Below are 21589 nucleotides of genomic sequence, written 5' to 3'. Positions count from 1 at the left end.
TGCCAGTCCACAGGCCTTTTCCATACCTGGTGAATACGTGGTTTGAACTAGAATGAGCTCACAGCTTTATATGATAATGCCTGAAAACAGTATGATCTACATTCAGTAGTAGAGAGGAGAATATATATCTGCTGGTTTTGCTGTTCAATTATATCCAGTTACATATTTTTATTTATCCACTTTCTAAAGTTTATTTGTTTTACATGTTTTTGTGTGGGAATGAGTTATGCGTTAATGTAATGCCTAGCACAGTGGCACTGTAAACACCTGTTATTAGAAGAAATAGTGTGTTTGATTTAGATCGTGAAGGCATGCAACTGAGTTTTACTGATAAACCTAGATCTTCAGATTTGATGATTTACTAGAGGTGCCATGTTTTCAGAGTTAAAATAGTGGCCCTGCTGTCTCAAGACGATGTAAAGACTCTGGGCTGCCTTTCATAAAATAGTCTTGACAACTGGAAATGTTCTTGATAACGGCTAATAACTCTTACTGACAAAAGTATATGTCAATGTTTTCTCCAGTGCATTTCTTACTCTCTGACATTCTGCACATATTGTGTATGCCAGTGATTTAAAAGACTTCTCTGCAGAGAAACTACTTGAGAGAGACTTAGAAGCCCAGTGACATCAGAGGCAATTCCTTGGGCACTCTGGGAGGAGGGTGCTGTTTCTACAGGTGGCTTGACAGGCACTTAGTGTAGTCAGTAGGAAGGTAGCCTGGTCTTGAACATGTAATGAAGGGGAACGTGTGGCGATAAGAATCAGATGATTCTGCCACTGATGCTGATGGTACACCTCTTTTAAATAAGCCTGGTGGCCAGAGACAAAGCAGTTCCTGCTGCGATGCTCTCAAATACTGCACAGGAGAGGTTACACTTCAAAATCTTTCTTGCTTTACTTGTGGTAGGATCCCTTTGGTTTGCAATACCTGCTGATTCTTAACAGTATGGTGATGTATGTGCCTTGTTTTAGCCTGTAGAGAGGGAACAAAACATTTAAACAATTTAAGACTCGTTTAATCTTTAACATGTGCCTAGTCTGTCTGTGTCACTGTAACACATTTAAAGACTCTTTTGTGTGAACTACAACAGACATCTGAGATGCAAAACATGGTGTTCTTGAGCAGAAGCTGTAGTGGTTGTGTAACTGTTAGGCTGCACTGGAAACCTTTAGTGCTTTCCTTTACATTTTGTATAACCTGTCTTCCAATTCTGAAGTAATTTATAATTACTTAATTTATAATGTATTTATGATTAGTTGTAGAGCAGGTATCTTAAAACATCAAGATCACTAGTCAATCAATGGTGGACTATGCCAGAGTTAAGTTTTCCAAGCAATCTTAATTCAGCTGCTTTGTATGTATCACAATGCAGACTTCAATTGCATAGCCACAAACTACTTTTTGTCCAGAAATCCTGCTTTGTTCAGTGTATTGCATAAGCAGTGCTCTACAGCATTATGATTTCTCTTTTTTATTCAATGAAGGTCTGTTGCACTCAGTTGAATCACGTTCCCAAATACATAGTTTGTGATTTTCAGCTCTGGTCATCACAGTATTTGTACTTGCCTTCAAGTATTCCAAATCTATTGGGTATTTGATTTTCACATACTTCTCTATACTTCACAGCATTAGTGTTATTCCTGGTCTACAGAAGGAAAACTGAGGCACAAGCTCCAAACTGTCCATAGTTCAATTTCCCCATCCAGTGGATAGTTTTAAGTTAATGAATGCTGGTACTATGGAATTTGTCTTTTCCATAAGTGCTTTGCAGAGTATGGTTACATACTGCCTTTTTGCCCACTGAATAGGCCTGGTGGTTCGAACCTTTAGGCCCAGCAGAATCCTGTATTTGTCTGGTATCTCCATCATGCATTATTTTAAACATTCTCTCCTGCAACTGAAAGTGCAGTCTAGGACCCTCCTGACTTCCACCACTGGTACTTTAACAGTAAAAAATCAGGCCCTACAGATTTAGGGCCTGATTGGCCTAATTTTCCATAAATCATCTGTGTGCTAGGGTTACCTGTGAAAGAGATAAAAGGGAGTTTGCTGAGCCATAGGGAACAAATGAAAAAAAGTGTCTTGATGTTCTAGAAGTGCATTCGTTACTGAATAGCCTCCCCTAGAGAAGGCCAAGATATATTTGTAATCCATCTATATGAACTGCAAAATAAGCTTTCTACTGAATGTATTTATTATAGGAAAAGAGGCCAGGGGAAGATGTGTTCAGACTATCTCAAATGAAAAATTAGTTCTAGAGTTTGCTATAAATACACGTGGAGCCTTACAGCCTATAAGGGTATGTTCACCTTTGTCCTAGTTGCTGACTCCAAATCCAGTAACCATTGTCCATACGAACTGGAAAAATACCTAGAACAGCATCTGGCCTGAAAAAAAACAACAAACCAAAACCAAAAAAAACGTCGTGAATTTGGTTCAGTTATGAAATTCTGGAAAATTACAGCCATTCCATATTTAACTATGGGACACAACAGAGGTCTAGACTGCACATTAGCACAACACCACTGCATTTATCCTATAGACAAACTGGTTTCAAAGTGAAGAAACATGCAAATACTCTCCTCTCCTCCTCCTTTGCTTATGCTAAACTGGACTCTACACAGGGAGAGAGGTGAGACAATTAAGAAACTAAGGACTTGTCCACAATCAGAGGGATTGAGATTATACAAGAGCCTTCACCATGAGTAGGTTATTGCTGGTAGATCTCAAGAGCAACCAGTCTTGTACTGGAAAGTATGTTGTGCAAAACAGATATCCATTGCTCCTGAGATGAGAATACGTCTGAAGTTTGTGAGAGAGATCATAATTGGACAGGGAACAACTGTCTTCAGAACAGGAATTGGAAAATTCAGACCTTTCTGTTTCATGTCAGGCATGGCAGGAACATTGCTCGTTTTCTCAGTGCTGATTCTTAATACGTCTGAGTGGCAGAGTAAAGCTTTGTTGGACAGGATGTAAGGACAACCGTTCTGGAAAAGGAAAACTTGCACTATACGAGTTGCAAAAAGAACATGTTATCCCTGTTTGGCAGTAATTCAGGTTGCACCTAATGCTGCTTTGTATACAGGGATGAATTTGCCCCTTTTACTAATCTTTGTATCCCTCCTGTGGAATGAATAGTAAGTAGCTAGTATTTGTTTTTACAGACTGGCAATTCGTTCAACCCGGCTGCCCTCTTGAGTGTGTAACTTCAATTTCATTGATGTTAGTGAAATTACATTGGTGTATCTGTAAAGAGAAATGAGGCCACTAAGACTGCAACTTGTCTAACGTCAATCTGTACAAATGCTGAGTTTAGAACACAGCAGTGTCTGATATCCAGTGCCCATATCCTGTGCCCGTAATCTCTACCTCATACCTCAGTGATTTAAAACCTGCCAGGTCTCATCTGTGCCCCTTAGATAATTATTGTCTGGAAACTTTGACTTAGTTGATGATGTTTGTTTCTAGATAAATAAAGGCATGTGGTCTATGCATTCCTTATCTTACACACACACACCTTTTCTCTTCTCTCAGTGTGACCAAAACTATTGCTGAATAATGTTGTCCTTTTTTAGATGAATAGTCTCAGGTGAATCAGTTATGGGTCACAGGCTGGCTTACTAAGGGATTTTTTTAAACTAACTGTGTTCATGAAGTACAAATTGTATAGTCAGTTGCAGGCTTTTGCATTGCCCTAGCCACACAGTTTCTTCCTTGCTTAGTATCTTTGAGTGATAACGGCTAAGCCAACATAAAACGGGAACCCAGCCAGGATTCTGAAAACACATGATGGTGTGAAGGTTTCTTCAGAAGGTTTGTAATAGGCCATGCTATATGTCCTGTCCCTTGCATTCTTATCATTAAACCATTTTTAAAATCCTGGATCTGCCTCACCATTTTTTCCGATCTTATGCCAGCACTATTTGTAGTTTCCCCACCTGTTACTGTGTGTATTATGTTGTAGCTGTCTGCATATTGCTCTACAACTTCAGTGTGCTAACAGGCTGACTGCAGTGTTGTATATAAATTACCATATGCATTTCCTAGTTTTTCCTTTGATGTTACATTTCTAATCTGTGCAAAGCATCTATCAAAACTTCTGAGATTATTTAGTTCATGATCTAGTCTGTCTGTGAGTTGTATCTACCCAGACAAGAACCATTTAACAAAAAAGGCACCCTCAAGAGGCTAGCTGAAGGGATAAGGGATTTCAGGTATCATGGTTTATTCTGAAATATTTAATAGAAATATGTCAGAATGTAAGGTCTGAGGGCTCTTCTCATTCATGAAAGGTATGATCTTGCGTAGTGCTGCCCGGCAGTCGCCATCACTAGAGGGTTTGCCCTCTGCTAGATTACATCTTTCAGCACTCACATTGCAGTTTGTGATTGTTATTATGTATCACAGTACTGCTTAGTGATACTATGGCAGAGACCAGGTGTTGGATGTTTCTTACTAATACCTGCCTTGAAGCCTCTCTGAGAACCAGGATCATTTGCTGTGCAGGCTACAAGGCTGCAAGTGTGGCCCTACAAATATATATAAGGGACTCTAAATGCCTGAGCAAGCCTGACATACTAGAATAAGCTAGGCATTTTTGGACGCAGGCTACACACAGACCTGAGAGACAAACATGGAGGTTAGGGGTGTACAGTAGGTAAATAATAATTGTTCTGTAGGCTTCTTGGGGCCTCTGGACAGAAAAAGCCTCTACTCCAGAGAATTTGTGGTCTAGGTGTACATTAAGGACCAAAAGAAGCATTGTTGGTACTATTTTAAAGAATGGAGAGCGCAGCACAAGAAGCTTGTTTCTCTTTCTCTCAGGGAGAGTAGTGTAATGGGCCAACATGTAGCTTTTTGGGAAAATTTTACCTGAATTGACTTGCTGAAGGTCATATAGGACATCTTAAGCTTGTGTGGATCACTCCATGTCTCAGCCCCGTGATTTTCCTTCCGCACAAAGGGTTGGCAAAAGCCAATGATCTCAGTGCAGTCAGCATTTTCTCCATACTCCTGAAGCCCAAGCTATGCTTTGGTAGTATTTGTCTGTCCTATAAATGTTTCTTGCTACACTTCATCCATGGCTGAATTTCAGGGACAGAGTAAGTCGTCTCTAAATATAGATGATGAAACACTTTGGGATCTTCTGACAATGTCAGTTGTTACTATGAAGCCAGCAATGCATTTTTTCAGCTCTTTCTCCATTTTTATTTCCAAACCTGCCATTTGAAATAGTATACTTAAAAAAACAAACAAACAAAAAAAAAAACTTAGCTTCTGTTAGTTAATATCACCACACATGAGTAGCGTGGGGATTTTTCAGGGTCAAAGTTTGTGCCTCTTGGTGCTAGATGTGGGAGGGCTAATATGCTCAGTGCCCACGGTGCTTTTCCTTAGGTCAGACAAAATCAGAATTTTGGTTCCCAGATGTATGGGAACCTCTTCCCTGCTCTCTTTCTGCCTTCCTTCTGTATGTGTTCATTTCGGGAGTATGAAGCAAGTTTAATGTTTATTCATTTTATCTTTACATATTGAATCTAAATCCTTGGTTTTTTCCTGAACTTACAAAATAGGGTGTTTTTTACATTGAAGAAGGTGAGTTATGTTTATTGTATTGTGGAAAAAAAAAAAAGAGGGTTATTTCTCCGGAACTCAAATAAAAAATAAATATGTTTTATAACACACTGTACCTTTCTGCTTAGCTTTGTTATGGAAATTCATGCATAATTTTAAACAGAATCCAACATTTTGGCCCAATCTATATTATCAGTATCTTCTGTAAATAATTCAAAATTTTCTTAGTTAAACTTTAAACTAGTGGATATTTGCTACAAGCAAAAGTATATTTTAAGTGACAGTTACGACATGCTTTGAAAAGAAAAGGGCTTTTTGATCCCTCTTTTAAGATTCCATTAACAGTTTACACAAGCGAACAGTCACTTTGAAATTATTTTCTTTTATCTTTCATTGACTTCTTTCCTGAGAAACCATCCCACTGTTCCTTTTCACAAAGAAACAGGCTGTGCCTATGGAGAGATGATTGCTTAAAGATTCACTGACTTATTGAGCTCTCATAAAGTTCTTTATTTTGCTGTGGCCTTTCTGAGAGATTTTTGGAAGCCGTGAATTACTGTGTTCCTACAGAGAAATGTTACAGCTGAAAACTAATGGTGATCATTTTCACATCAGTCGATTGTTTCACAGGCAGTTATTTCAGTAGAGAACTCTGGCTAACTTCTTATTCTAAATCTCACTAAGTTCAAATAGAGGAATGATCTGGGGAAACATTGTGGTTGTCAGCATTTTTGAAGTTTTATTAAAAAGTTGGTGTTGTACTCTCATTCTGAGATTTTGTGAAAGGGAAGAATAAGAAGCAGGTTGAAGGGATTGGAAGTCTGATGAACAGTGAAAATACAGAGGAGTGAGTTCTTAAGAAAATTATAGCATGGCTTTTGGGGAGTAAATGGATATTAAATGTACACTGTGTGAAACAATTTCCATTTAATTAAAAAATGATAAAGGTTGACACAGGAGGTGAAAACTGTTCTTCCTTTTGTTTAAAAAGCCCTTTGATTATCAAGGATTTTTATGCAAAGTGTGCCAGGAGGCTTTTGCTTTGGTGGTATTAGATTCAAAGATCCTTTATAAGCTGGAACTGTGATAAGAAATACTGAGTGAGTTCACCCGCTGCTGCTGTTAGGAAAGTGCTGGCCTTCTTGGTAATCCTCGTGCATGGGAAATGATATCTTGTTGCCACAGTGTTCTCCTGGGGTAAAGGCATTCTCCTGGGTAGGCCCTTACTAGCATTTATGTTAGCATGAACTACAACTGCAGACCTTTTACCAAATAAAAGTTAAAAATAGTTGACAATTCAGCTCTGCCATCTCCATTTCTGATCTCCCTGTGCCACTTTATTTCTTCTAATCTGTTTGGCAATCAGTCGTGAGCATTCTTTTTGTCTTACTACATTGTGAGCGATGTCTGTGTCATTTCTGCCTCAAACATACCTGCTGGCTCTCAGGTTATCTTGCCATGTCAGCTTAAAATTCCCTATCTGTATGGTTTACTCTGTTTCTTCTTCTGTCTCTATGTGGGACTTTTGTCCTTTCTTTCCTGCTCAGCTTGCTTATTTCTGGTATGGTTTTCTTTCTCCTTAGGCACACATAGTTTGTAGCTGTGCAACTGCCAGCTTTAATGGGGATAGTCCTAACCTACCTCTGATGTAGGTTATAAACTGGTTGAAGCACACTGCTTTATTCATACCGCTCTGTTGGGCACAGCTTTCCTTTCTCTAGGTGAGCTGGAAGAGGCAGCTCCCTTTCCACTTCAAGTTTGGCGTCAGAGTTCCATTTTGGCTCTCTTTCCACTACGGACCTCCATTCATATGCTTCTCGTTACCATCCACACAGTTCGTTTATAAAATTAAATTAAAGTAGTAAACAAAATACCAGATACTCTGCCTAAAGCTCCATCTATAAATATCTCCCCTGCCTGCTCATGCTGTCTGATTAAGGGGCAGTAAGCAGTTATTTAGAGAACCTAAAACAGGTCAGATTCCATCAAGATAAGCAGGTTTTTTAAAATGGGTATATTCCATTTAGCTCCCTGTTTCATAAATACAAAGCTCAGCTCTCTTAAAATTCATACTGAGAAAGTTCAAGCCCCCTATTTTGATATTTTCAGAATTAAAAAATTAGATTTTTCATTACAAAATATTTTTTCATCCAAAATGAGCTAATATAACTTACTCAAAGTGGATTTTGAAATACTTGCCCGTTGTAGAAAAATGTGAGTTTGTTCCTATTTGGAATTAACTTGAATTTTTGTGATATCTCAGCCTAGCTGAGAGATACTATGGTTCTAGCTGTCAGTTCCTTAAAACAATGATGACATTTTTGTTTTATTTGTTTTGTTGTGAAAGTACTAAGTTTACCTATGTACCAAGTAAACATGAAAAAATGAACTGTACCTTTGCAGCAGTGGCTAGCAAAGCAGTAGCTGCTGAGCAAATCCAGTTATTTTATGAAAAAAATTAATAACCACCTTTCAGAATGCTAGAAAACCTGGGTAGATTTCCCCTTGATTTCCAGAAGTCTAGGCATGGATCTGATCCCAGCCCTAATCCACAGGGTGATTGGATATTCTTTGTCATCGTAATGCCTTGGTTTTTATTTCATGGCACAGGCCCTCTGGGCCATGTTAGAGGATGAGGGCTAACAAATAAAATGTGGCTTTTAATGAGTACCTCCCTGTATGAAGCCATCAGTGCCCATAAGGCTCACCTATACTGCCCGGTGGGGAGTGGTGTGGTACCATCTGACTTCATCCCTGTAGATCCCCAGAGGAAAGGCATGGAGCTGGTTGGAATGGCTCACCTCTTAGGAGGTAGTGCATAAAAGGTCACAGGTCTTGTCAGTGCAGGAGAGCTCTTTGCCCAGGAGACAGCTCTGGTTTAGAGCATTACAGCTTTACATGTGTACTTCTGGGACTTTTCTGACCTCCTCCTGCTTTTCTTCTAGAAACACAACCTCCTGAGCTCTGTATAGTGAATAAAAAGAATAGTTTTGCTGACTTCAGAGGCCTAAATAGTCATTTAGGTGATTGAAATTGGACACGTATTACAAACCACAGATGTGGTTTGGAAACCACCCAGCTATAAAAATAAACTACACAAATTACACCAGCATACATATGATGTGTACATACATGAAATATTTTGTTTTGTATGTGCTATTTGGTATCGTCTAAGAGTAGTATCCTAAGAGGATGCTCATTAGCACTTGAATAAAAAAATCTAGGCATTGCATTCATCAACATTTGCTTCATGATATAGATGGAAATGTTGTAGCAACCTTGAGAATATTTGCATTGAGCAGGTGAAAAGCATGTGGTTTTGACTTTGCTGCTTAGATTTGAAATTTGATTTTTAGACTGTTTCTCTTCCAGTATGTACATCAGTCTTTGGAAGTTCAGCTTGCTTCAACTGCATGAAATGTTGCAATCCTCTTCTGAATTCCAATTTGTAATCTTAGTGCTGCGTTTAAGAAGTTTTTTTGAGCTGATGGGTAGTTATTAGCCATGCATGTATGCATGTACTTCTATATTGTGTAGACTGACGGGATAGAAGGTGACTTGGCAGGAAGCAGAGCTTTAGATAGCAATAAGAAGTGGAGGACACATGCTGTCCAGCTGTTAATTATTCTGGTTATTCATTCACATTGGCTTAGAGACTATGTTACTGAACATAGTTCTCCTTTGTATCTGACTTTGTTTTTTATGGCTTCCAAAAGCTCAGCTTTGGCGAGCATTTTCTTTTTGTAAGTAAGGTTCGAATTGTGTCCAGTATAGACACTGCTAGAGAGGATGACCTTGGCTGATGATAGGTGCAGTCATTAATGGCAGGCTAGATGAAGAACATAGTAAACTTGCCAATTCCCAGAAGAAACATTGTCGCCAGGGCGACTGAAATGATATGACACGGGAGGTATGGGACACGCTTGCCAGGATGCTTGATCTCAGTGCTGTCTTTTCAGATTTTACCCTGTGGAAAGCATGGGCAAATGGTTCCTCTCGCACGTTTATGAAGTTACTGGTTCCACTGACCTTTCTATGTGCTTCTTGGTGCCTGCTTTTGGGATGTACTGAGCATGTTTCCTGTATGAAAAAGATACATGTTGCTTTTCTAAGTTGTGCTTCCACGCTTTCTGGTTTAACTCCAAGCCTGATCTCCACTTGAAATTGTTTCATCTCTTGGGTATCCTTGTCTGCGCTGGCTCTTGTGATCTGTAATCTGAAAAGGAAAGTGGGAAGTGACTCAAGGGTCCACACAGACTTCAGACTAATGATAAACAATGTCAAACTACGTTAGCAAATCATACATGGGTCTTGAGAAGTAGAAATATATATCAGTAGGAAAAAAAAACAAACCAAAACAAAAAAACAAAATCACGACAGGTATTTTATCAAATTGGAAGGAAAGACAGAGAAAAAGACCAGTAGACAGTAATTTTTGGCCAGAGCGCTTGCGGGAGGTGAGTTCTCCCGCTCAGCCTTCCCCTCTCGCAGGCAGTCTTGCTGCCCTGGACAAAAGCTCCTGCCCGCTCGGCGCCGGTCCCTGGCCCCGGTCCCAGCCCCGGCCCTGACCCGCCCGAGGGCGCCCCGCCGCCGGGAGCGGTGCTGGAGCCGCCGCCGCGCCACGTGACAGCCCGGCGGGGATATTAAGCCGCAGCAATGAGCGGCGCTGGGCTTCTCCGGAGGGTCAGCCGCAGGGACCTACAGCAGCAGAGAGAGAAAGGGAAGGAGGGCAGGAGAGAGAGAGGGAAGGAAGGTCACCACAGGGCAGCACCTACCTGACAGTTTCAGCCTCTGCTCTCAGCAAGAGTCATCAATATTCACTCCCTGTCACCTTGAAAAAAAGAAAAAAAAAAAAAGAAAAAAGGCACTGCGACCTACAACCCATCAGCAAGTAAACTAAGCTTAAAAAAAATAATATTTGAACGTAGTATAAGCCACAGCAGCTGAAGCTGATCCCCAGGTAGTATGAATAGCATGAACCAGATAGACACAAACATGCAGTACACCTACAACTATGAAGAAGATGAGTACATGACCCAAGAAGAAGAATGGGACAGGGACCTGCTCCTGGACCCAGCATGGGAGAAACAGCAAAGGAAGGTCTGGAAATAAAATAATATGTGTCTGTATATGTGCTTCTGTGTCGAATGATGTCCTCTTTTATTGCCGTGCTGTATCTGGAATTGCCGAGGCTGTGCAGTAAGAGGTTCTAATTTTGTAAGAGAATATATTTTACATCATATAAAGCATGTATATAATATATCTTAGCTATGCCATATTTTGAGGATAAAGCATTCACTTTTTGGATTCTTAAGTGAAACCTATGTAAGGTGAAACTGGTGTATGAGACCCAGGAGTTTCTTTTTGTATTGCACTAGAAATATTCTGTCAGTGCTTCTAGATTTATATATTAGTGTTTCAGTAATTTTTAACTTCACTTCCTGGGTTTTCCTTTCAGAAAGCAAACTCTGAATGTGTGTGCCTGATTGCTTTTTAAAAACAGTAAATTGCAGTTATAAACAGGGAGATGAATGAGATGATTCAAAATTGGTGTGCAAAAAATGTTTGAAATATTTCTGAGAGCTGACTGAGAAATCGCTTTTGAAATTGTGATCTTATGAGTCAGCTCTTTTTAGAAGTTACTCTTAATTCTGACTGAATGATCTGACAAGGAAAATATTGCCTAGAAATATATCCAGGATAGATTTGGAAAACTGCGTTTCATGATTATGTTCCCAAATGCCAATTCACTGTCTGGGAAAAAAAATGATCTGTAAACTCCTGGGAATATACCATTCTAGAGAAAATGCATCTTGCCTTTTAGGTGTAAGAAAACTATTATGCCAGCAAGTATTGCCCGTGCTCTTTTTCTGAACATAGGCAGAGATTATAATCCCATTAGCAATCTTGTCAATGGTTTGATGCTTTAGTAATATTTGCAATATCTAATTTTGCAACACTTGAGTTTTAAGCAGCATATGGAAAAGAGAGAGATGAAATATTGTAAAGGATTTGTTACTACCTAATGTAAAAGGTGTTGTTGAAGTCACAGCTGACAGATCTGGGATTAAAAGGTTATCTGCTGGTTACAAGAATGAAAAAAAAAAAGGGGGGGGAGGGGGGATAGAGAGAGAGAAAAATGGTGCTCTAGACTGTAAGGTTGAATATGCTTTTTGCTATAGGTGAGCAGCTGACTTCAAAAACTTAAGTAGAAGTTGCCAATGTATATCTGATGGCAGAGTCTGGCCCACTGTTACAGCTTCTATAAAAGCTATGCTATAAAAGTATAGCTATAAAAGTAAGAGCTGTTAGAATCGTTGGGGCCAATGAGTTCGCTTTTCCATTAAAATTGATAGAGCCAATATTTTCCCCTCAGTTTTTACTTGTAGTCTTCCTCATTGTGTGCGTTTTAGCCATTTTTATTCATTTTCCTACATTCACACCTGTTCGGATCCTGCTGTATGAGTATAGTGGGAGAAGTTCTGGGCTAGATTGAAGTTCACATTTCTTGACCTACCAGCTGCTGCAACTCCTAACCAATTATTAAGCTGTGTTCATCAACACTGACATTTGTTTTAATTTAGACACTCTTTAGATGGTGTACTATTCTTTTACGTTTTATGAGAATGGAAATTATCTTAGTGTTTAAGTGCTTTAGTAGTTTGAAACTGCTCAGCCGTAACAGGTCATGGTTACATCTGGTTAAGATTCAATTGTCCAGCATTTCAGAGAATGCTGTTTTCAAAATAAAAAAATAACGGACAGTTTACTAGATAGTCAGCACTCTAACGCACTTTTCCTACAATGCAGATAAATGATAAAAAATAAGGATAATTTGGATTCTGTAATCTTTCTTATATTTACAGGAAGCCTCTTGACTTTTACAGAAGAGCAGGGAGTAGTTAGTATAAGACACTATAGCAAATTTTTTGTTTCCATTCCTCCAAACAGACAGCGCTTAAGCAGAGTCAAGTTTGCACGTTTATAAATTAAAGCAGACTCTGCTTTACTTCCATAGAGTAGAGATATTGTGGCTGTGCTACTCTGTGTTGCCAGTTCCCAGGGCTTAGTTTTAACATTAAAATGATACCACATTTAAATAAAATTTTAGGAGAGGGGATCTTCATTCCTTGTTTTGGAAAGGAGTCTGAATTTATTATTGCATGAAAAATAGGTACTGTCATGCTAAAGGACCTGATAAACTTCATAAAATTTCAAGTCTTCTGTCTTTTTCTAAGTGGTGCCAAGACAGTCGCAGAAAGTGTTTTCTTTATTTTCTTATTTATTAGGAGAAGATTGCAGATACATGGGCACAGGTCTTTGTTCTAAGTGGTAATATAATATTGAAAAGTGATCTCAGTGGAGCCCTGGCAGTTGGCAGCATATATTTTCTATTAGATAGTCTTGGAACAAACCAAAAATAAATGCCATTGTTTCTATTGTGGGCTGCCCTCTCCAGACTTGCCATTTCAGTGATATGCCTGGTATGAGATCTGTCAACAGATGCTGGTAACACATGATGACGTCCATAGGATTACAATGGATGTGACGCCTAATTATAACCATGGTTCATAGAGTATTATGGTCTGCTGTAATCCAGGCTCCTTGCAGATGTCAGAATAAATATGAAGTACACTATAGGACAGGAAGCTGAGTGGTAGCTTTAACGTATTCCACAGACCTTTCCTTTTTCACTAACTTGTATCTTAATATAACTAAAAGGAACATAGGAAAATGCAGTGTCCCTTAGTTTAGGAAACCAAGCACAAAATGACACTCAAAGTGCAAACGTGTTGTTTGCAAGGTGTTTGAACTTCCAACACTACTTAGTGAGCTGTGTGTTAAGCGGTGTCTTGTCATATTTGTAACTTTTGCTATAAATGCTTTATTATAGGAGTGTGCTTTTTTAAACTTTGACATGAAATGTGGTTTGTTAGTTTTTCAAGGAAGTCTTGAAATAGGTGAAATAGGTGTGATCCCTTCTTCAGGACAGTTGTACCGTAAAGCACTAAATTCACTCCATATACTTCATCCGTGTCTTCTCCAGTAATTCAGACATGTCTCTGACACTTGCACTAACACATGTAAGGAAAGAACTGGAAACATACTCCTTGCCTTATTGCTGTTACTATAGATGAATGATCTTATTTTAGCTTGCTGTTATGGCCGTGATACCACTGCCACCTTAATGCAGAAAGCTTTTAATGTAAGTGTAGGTCAGAAATGCAATTTTGATGGTTTTTTACAGTGGTATAGAATAAAAAAGACTCAGAATATTTATTTACCTTGATATTGCACTCTTTGTGAATGCAAATCTTCTTGATGATGCTGAACGCTTTGCATGAGTGAGGACTTTGGAAAAGGTTCTTTAGGAAAGAAGCTGTGTCTTTCAGTCTTCAGCAGTACATACCAGATTACATTTTCAGTGTGACCTATAAGGATTTATCTGCATTACCTCCTTTGGCTGGTAATAAAACTCCTGTTGTCCTTGCAAATAAAAAGAATGCATTTGGAAGCCACATGTATGGCAAATTATTTGGAAGAAGCTACAAGGACTATGAATGATGAACAATATCCTTTGTCTAGTGTTGCTGCAACTTCATTAAGTTCAGCAGATTTGAGAGGTTCATTGCAGCCTGAAAGAGAAATTGACCTTATGTTCAGTCTGATTTCAGTGTCTATAAATAGAGTTACAGTCAGTGTCCTGGAGTCACTCTGAAGTTAGTGTGGTCTTCTATGGATGGAATCTAAATTGATTTCTTATCAGAAACCTCTTCCTGGAAGAAGTTTACTCATGAGTGAGAAGACAGGTGAAGTAGTGGAAGGAAACATCTTCATTCTTCAACATGGAAGAGAAGGAGAGAAATAACCAAGCATGAATGAATGAAAAACAAATGTAAGGCAGAAGAACATTGGCAGGAGAGGCTGGATGCCACCAGCAAAATTCAGTGCTTAGAAACACTCCTCATGGGTTTACAGGCTCCAGATTGGATCCATTCATCTCTTGAAGGTTTTTAATGAGGTGACACTTTTTACCCATGTGGAATACCAGTGGGATTGTTGAGAAGGCACAGAGATTCCCCTCTGCAAGTGAGCAACATGAACAGGGTCTGGATGAGAACCAGCAGTGAATGTAGGAGGTGTGAGGCAGACAAAAGGTATACTCCTTTCTAAGAGAGTATCAGCCTTCTTGTTACTTATTCCTAGAACTTACCTGTTAGCGGTTGGGTATTTCTTATAAAAATGGGGGTCCTGGGTTGAGTAGCTTTAGGACTAATTTCAGAAGGGAATTTAATTTATTAGGAGGAAAATTCTCCAGAGTCGAAAGCAGAATGATAGTCAGTGGAAAAATCACGGGCTATACTGAGTCCTACACTGCAATTCTCTGCCTCCCTTACCTTTTATGCACAGAATTAGACGTAGGTGTCTTAGGAATTCTGTAAATTGAAATGCAGGATTTTCTATTACTACTAGTAGTTAGAAAAGCAAACAATTTCACCTTTTTAGACTTATATATTTTCTAGTATTCACCCAGTACTGTGACTGTCTTCTATAGAAGAACAATGTCTTGCCAAATGATATACGCCATAGATGCAGAGTGTGTCTTATGGTAACATGAAGTTTCAGCACTCCAAGGCCAAGTGCTTCTCCTCCAGGTGCATCAAGAATTTTCTTTTCAAAAAGTGGATGCCAGAACCTCTAGTATTAAGAACACATACCTAAAACATCTCTTGTTTCCTTTTAAATCCTGGGTGCTCTTTGACTGACCTTCTCAGTGGTAGATGACCCCGCATAGGGTCTGACTCAGAACTTGGTAGTCAATGGACGGACTTCTTTTTTTGCTGCCACAGCATGTCTTGATTTTTCAGCAAATACTGTAACCATCCTAAATATTAGACACTGATGCAACAGAAAGATACAGAGTTGCAGTTTCTGTAGTCCTATGAAGAGTTGCCAGAAGAGGGTAGAGAGACTCTGTATAGAAATATGGGATATGTTTATGGCTTGTTCTGTACAATTGGCCGCTTAGAGATTAGTGCTTGTTAAAATAGTAACATGTTAAATTCCTCTTGCTGATGTTACTTGTGTGGAATGGTGCTTGAGAAGAGCATGCCGAAAGGATAGTGGAACGATCATATTTTGTCAGTGTGCTTCATATTCTGTCTTGGAAGCTGTGTGCAGCTAAAGAGGGCTGTGAATCCTGTGGTGCTGGTATATGAAGGAAAATTCAAAGAAGGCTATTATGAAATTCACTGAACTAGAAATGTTTATGAAGGTGTGGGGTTGGTTTTTTTTCAAACAGGAAGGTTTTCTTTATCAATACTAAGTGTGAAAAAATCAATATATTACTCAATATTATATTTTCTATTTAAACTCAAACAGCCCTCTCGATGTTGACCCATTCCAGGCTGTGTATGTTTTTGTTAGTGTTGTCAAATGGATAATTCCTATAGTCCCAATTCAGCTGTTAATTGCCACTCACCCCCAAATATCTGCCAGCAACAGAACTGTATGGTTATTAAAAGAAATTATAAGAACCATTTTATAAAGGGAAGCAAAGGCAGCCTCCTGCCTGCACTCACAGATACACACCACAGCCTCCCCTGAAATTCGTATAGTAAAATGTCTGCAGATACGCTGATCCAATTAGTAAGACAATAAGGATTGGAAGAAAGTATGGATCTAAGTGGGTTTCCATAAGCTGTAACCAAGGTGCTTAAGAGCTAGAGAAAAGCTGTGTGTTAAGCAGTGGACTTGTCTATAATCTCCTGGGGTTGGAGGTCTACATCTTGCCGTGGATCTGTGTTTGGGTCACTGGAGACCTGAACAGAGAGGCATAGGAAGTGTTTGCTTGGAAGAGCACTGAGGGTATTCAGCCCTGAGACTGCAGTAAATAGGGAACCCATGCTTATGTGATTTGTAGCCCTGTGCAAGGAAAAGCAGGGCTCAGATTTATTGTGTAAACTAATGAATCCCAGTAAGAAAATGCCATGATTACATCACCAATTTTCAAATCAAACTAAGACAGCTCTGCGAACTGAATTTTTACTGCTTTTTGCCAAGGGGGTAACACAGTTTAAAATCTCCCACCAGAACCCTTCCATCCTCTTGCAAGTAAGACAAAAGGGGCTTCATCATTTATGATGGAAAAATCAGATACCAAATGCCTAGCATAAATTTAATCACTGTTGCTTAAATTGTGATCCATTTAATGATGTTTAGTTTAGGTAGCAATTTCTGCATTGCATTGTACAGTTCTACTGAATTAATTTCAGTGACACTAAGCATTAGGATTTTTAGTTGTGAATGGTCAGTACTATATAGATATTGGTAGTGTTTTAGAAGTTATACTGCGGAGTCTGTTTACAGAAGAACGCGTTGTATTTGTATCTGGAATGCAGGTGAACATGATGCAGGAAGACGCATGTCAGTGAAACACAATTAGATGGGATTCTGTGGTGCTTAGCTGTGTCCCAAGTCAAAAGATATCCCTCCTGCCTGTTATTTTATATCTTTGCAAGCAAGCAAATATAAAAGTGCTTACACAGTTGGCAAAGTTGAGTTGTTTTGGATGGCTTTACTGCCAAGAATAATTTCTTCTGAGCCCTAATTGTTGGGATAAGCAATGTGTAACTGATGTGGTATTCCTCTGCTGTGAGCAGTCAAAAGTTGCTGACTCTGAGTGAATATGTCTTTTATGGCTATGCATTCTTTACTCTCAGCTGATACCAGAAGGTGAATGTATTCACGTCAAGCACTCCATTTCCTCCTAAATTCAATTTCATTTGTAGTAGTTTAGGGTGATTTTCAAGTCTTCAGTATTTGAAGAGCATCATTTCATGAAATGCTGTGATAAGGGTGTGTGACATTTCTTCATACAGTATCACTCCAAGTGTGTATCACGCACCAAGTATTTGTTGGTTTTAAATGTGCGTCATGTTGAGAGACTTGATGCATAAAACTGTTCATAACCATACAGGTGCTATACAATGTTCTTTTTCTACCTGATAAAATTTGGCATGTATTTAAACATAGAAGTTACCTCTTTCCACATGATTTAACCAGCAAACACAATGTTATGATCACCGTCTGTGGCTGTTTCTGTACGTGTTCTACAGTAGCTCTTCCTGCTGGTAGTACAAGTAGTTCTTCAATACAGATCAAGATAGCATGGTCCTAGTAATCCTAAAACTACTGGTATGAAAGGATTACAGGGCAGGTGTTACTGCTCTGCAGGAACAGAGCATCTGCAGAGACAGAGGCAGAAGACTTTGAAATGCAATGTTCTCTTTTTAGGAAACTGTTCCACTTGAAATGGTGGCTTGTAGAAATACACGTCATTCTTTAGAAGGCCTGTCCAGAGGAAAGCAGAAGCTGACACTTGTCTGGCTAATGTTCAATTTCTATATTTGGACCTTAAATTTCCATGTGTGCACACAGGTGAGAAAATTAGTCTTGAATTCATGTCCTGAGTGCAAGAATGGGCACTGCTGCTCCTGTTTGGTTACAGTTTTCCGTGCTTTTGATTTATAAGGACATATCACTTTGTCCATGTCTTCATCTCCAAAATAGTGGTTGTAATACCTATCTGCTGGCTTTACAGATGAAGGTGCTAAGTGTTTACTGTACTTGGTAAGAGTAAAATTTTCCATTTACTTACTTCCAACTGCTCTTAACTGTCAGAATCCCTTCAACTTGAAATCTGATGCTTGTTCTTATTTCTATTCAAAAACCTGTAAGCAAAATCAGTCTAGCCATCCATTACTTTGATAACTAGCAGAAACTAATTTAGAGCAGTTGGCTTCTACTCTGAACTGCCCCTTAGAAAAGCCTTGCTCACCCTCACTACCATAGCGGGAGTCTGTGGAAAGTGACTACCCTAGTCTAAAATTAGCATCTGTGATTATTGCTTAAGCATCTAAGGAAACACTCATATTTTTTATAGGTGTTGAACACCCAGGCATTTCCACTGACATCAGAAGGAACTTCTGTCTGTTTTGCACCTCTGAAAATCAGCCTGCTATTTTGGCACTCACAGAAAGGCTTGACCGTCTAGCATTAAGGGATACTTTTTTTTTAACTGTTTTAAGTTTAGTCTTGGCACCAGTGTAGCTTTTCACTGCTGCAAGACTTAAGAAATTGCACTCTTTAATTTGAAGAAAGCTGCTACCCAGCTGCACTAAATACAAACAAACAAACAAAAAAACCCATAAATGATTGTGTACTTCTGGGGTATTATTTCACCTAGAGGATTTTCTTTAGGCTATGGAAAACCTCTATAGTCCAAGTTCATGTCCAGCTGTACTCTGGACTGTAGTTCCACCACGCGTTTTCTTTGGCAGAGCTTCTGACCACCTTTGACTCTACTCCTATCCATAGGCTTCCAGTCTTCTTCATTTGCTGGTACAGTGATCTTCTGCTATGTACCAGATCATTGAAGAAATTTGAAGCAACCCTCCCTGTTCTTACTTCTTCTTAATCCCAAGTCATTTCAGTAATGGAGTTTGCAGTGCAGCCCTGCAAGCAGCTATATCCGTGCATGTACATATTATGTATAATGCACTTATCATCCATCTGACATTAATATTAAAAGATAAACAAAACACCATACATGAGGCTGAAGTTTGTTTGCTTTCCTTTTGTCCCAGCATGGCTCCTGTTAGGAATAGACATGCTATAAACAAAGAACTGTGTGTTTAATTGACAAAGCAATTTGCTTATTACTAACACTGTACTGTCTAAACCACAGGTGTTTATGCTTTCAGCAGTTACAGCCATCATTGTTTGTTATTTTGCCATCTATTCTTAGCTAAGTGCTTGAGAACAGGTTACTTAGTTAAATTTCATATTAATATATAATCAAGCCATTCAAAGATCACAAGCAGTGTTTTGCTTTTTATTCTGTTTTTAAGAAAATTTCAGTAATTCAGGAACCTGAGCCTCACTAAAAATTATATAGGAACTCCGTAATTTTTCTGCAAGACTGCTTGTTTACAGGATATTTTAAATATTATAGAAAATGTTACTCTATAGCTAGTGCCTCATAAAGAAACATTAGAGCTTTTAAAAAATCAACTTAATGTGTTTAAGTAGTATCTTTAACAGCAGAAGTCAGCAAATTCTTTAAAAACTAGATTCTTAAAACAAGGAAAACAAGGATGAAATCAAAATTAATTTTTTTTTTTTAACCAGCAGTTAGAATAGTAAAGAAATTAACATGAATGGATTATATGCTTTGTGTACTGATAAATATTGCATTGAGTAACCTGGTATATATGCCACAGAGGAGCTGTTTGTTGCATAATTGGGAATTAATGCATAAGGTTTTCGTTGCTCTATAAGAATCTCAACTTAAACCTTAGTTTAAATTACAAGTGAAACTAGATTTGGTGGTCTTCAAAGGTGCAACATAACAGAGTGCAAAGATGACATTTACTGTGTAAATATCTTGGGGTCTGACTACTGACATACATTTCCCATTGTTTATTGGTGTCAGGAACTTAAAAAACGTGTGTGTGGAATTGAAAAAACTTTCAAAATCTGTTTTAGCTTTATCAGTCAGAAGACATGCATTTCTGATTATGGAAGTGTTTTAAAGAATGCTGATAAATTGAATAGGAACATAATTTTATCCCACTCTGATTAATTGTATTAACCAATTTATAATGGATTTACGTACTCACCTGGCAATGTAGTATATAATTACCAGATAAAGATAGCATGGTGAAGAAAATCAACAGAGAAAGCAAGGGAAAGACATGTGGAAATCCAGTCAACTAAATCCTGGATTAGCCTACTTTAATTAATCCTTCTATTTCCAGAGGGCATACCTTTAGTTCCTCCCATACTGTAATGTGTGAATGTTTCTTTCATCTCGTCTTAAATATGTATCTGCTGAAACAAACATGTTAGCCAGCACTATCTGTGATAGTTCAGGAGCTCTCGGGAAACCAGGAGGAGCACTGTAGGGCACAGCTGGTGCAAGAAGGACTCAAAACTGGAAAGGAGAATAGGAGATACGATCTCTTTATAAGAAGGTTCATTTGTCACTGATAGAGTATTGGTAATGCATGTTCTTTGTTTAATATATTTGAGAGAAAGCCCCAGGCAATATAAAGGGCATAGACTTCACCACTAAAGCACACGTAGAGATTTGTCCCTTGCAGATCCACCACAGTATTCAAGATCCCTTTTGGATTATCTATACTTTGTTTTTAACTCTCTACAGGGAGAGGCAAATATAACAGAGATTATGCTTTTGTTCCATAATAGTGAAGAAGTGGCCAGTTGGAAAAGAATATAGAGGGAGAGAAAACACAGAAAAATGTCTGGTCTCAAACCTTTTATCATTGCTGAAAGAGTTCCCTCCAAACCTGTTGGCATTTTTACTGTGAATCCTTTTCTGAAGATGCCCTCTAGTTTCTTCATACTCATGTGAAGTAGAAATGTCAAGCATGGAAGGTGGTCCTCCAAAATTAACTCCTTCTGAGCCATGTAGAAATCAGTGAATTTCTTTTGATCCTGTAACAGTTTAACTTTTCATTGGATGTTTTGGTCCCATGACATACTAAATACCTTTTTCTATCCCTGTGTTTCTTAGTTTTTCAGTAGTTAGAGCCCACAATTGCACCTTAAATATAGCTCTTTGTTTAACTAGTGCTTACAGTGAGACCTCCCAAATATCGCTTTGCTCAAAAATGATCCAGAAAGCACGTAGCTCACTGTTCCACTAATTGAGTATGCCTTCAAAAGTATCAGGAGTTGCCTTGATTTTGTTCAGCCAAGATCTGTATCTAGAAACTTACAGAGAGCAAGAGAGAGACTGCATGAAAGAGAGATGTTTGGGAGCATGCATCAGTGCATTGGAGTTTCTAACAAAACCTACACACTTCACGGTCTGCAAGCCTCTGTGCTTCAGTCCCTAGTGTCCCACTTGATTGGCTGGGGAGCAGTATCTTTTGAACAGTACTTTAGGAGATATGAATATATATTTCTATAAAAATGCAAA

General features: G+C 38.7%; 1 protein-coding gene across 1 annotated transcript in view; it reads left to right on the top strand.

Moving 5' to 3' along the window:
• The first annotated feature begins 10248 nt into the window (after window positions 1-10248).
• Window positions 10249-21589, top strand: part of ACTN2 (actinin alpha 2) — a 70103-nt gene continuing 58762 nt past the window's right edge. Inside the window, exon 1 of the mRNA XM_074580041.1 lies at window positions 10249-10680. Coding sequence (XP_074436142.1) covers window positions 10546-10680 — 135 coding nt within the window. The 5' untranslated portion in view covers window positions 10249-10545. The remainder of the gene's footprint in view (window positions 10681-21589) is intronic.

The sequence above is a fragment of the Larus michahellis genome, chromosome 3, assembly GCF_964199755.1.
Source record: "Larus michahellis chromosome 3, bLarMic1.1, whole genome shotgun sequence".
Classification (NCBI taxonomy): domain Eukaryota; kingdom Metazoa; phylum Chordata; class Aves; order Charadriiformes; family Laridae; genus Larus; species Larus michahellis.
This window is presented reverse-complemented; position numbering and strand designations above follow the sequence as displayed.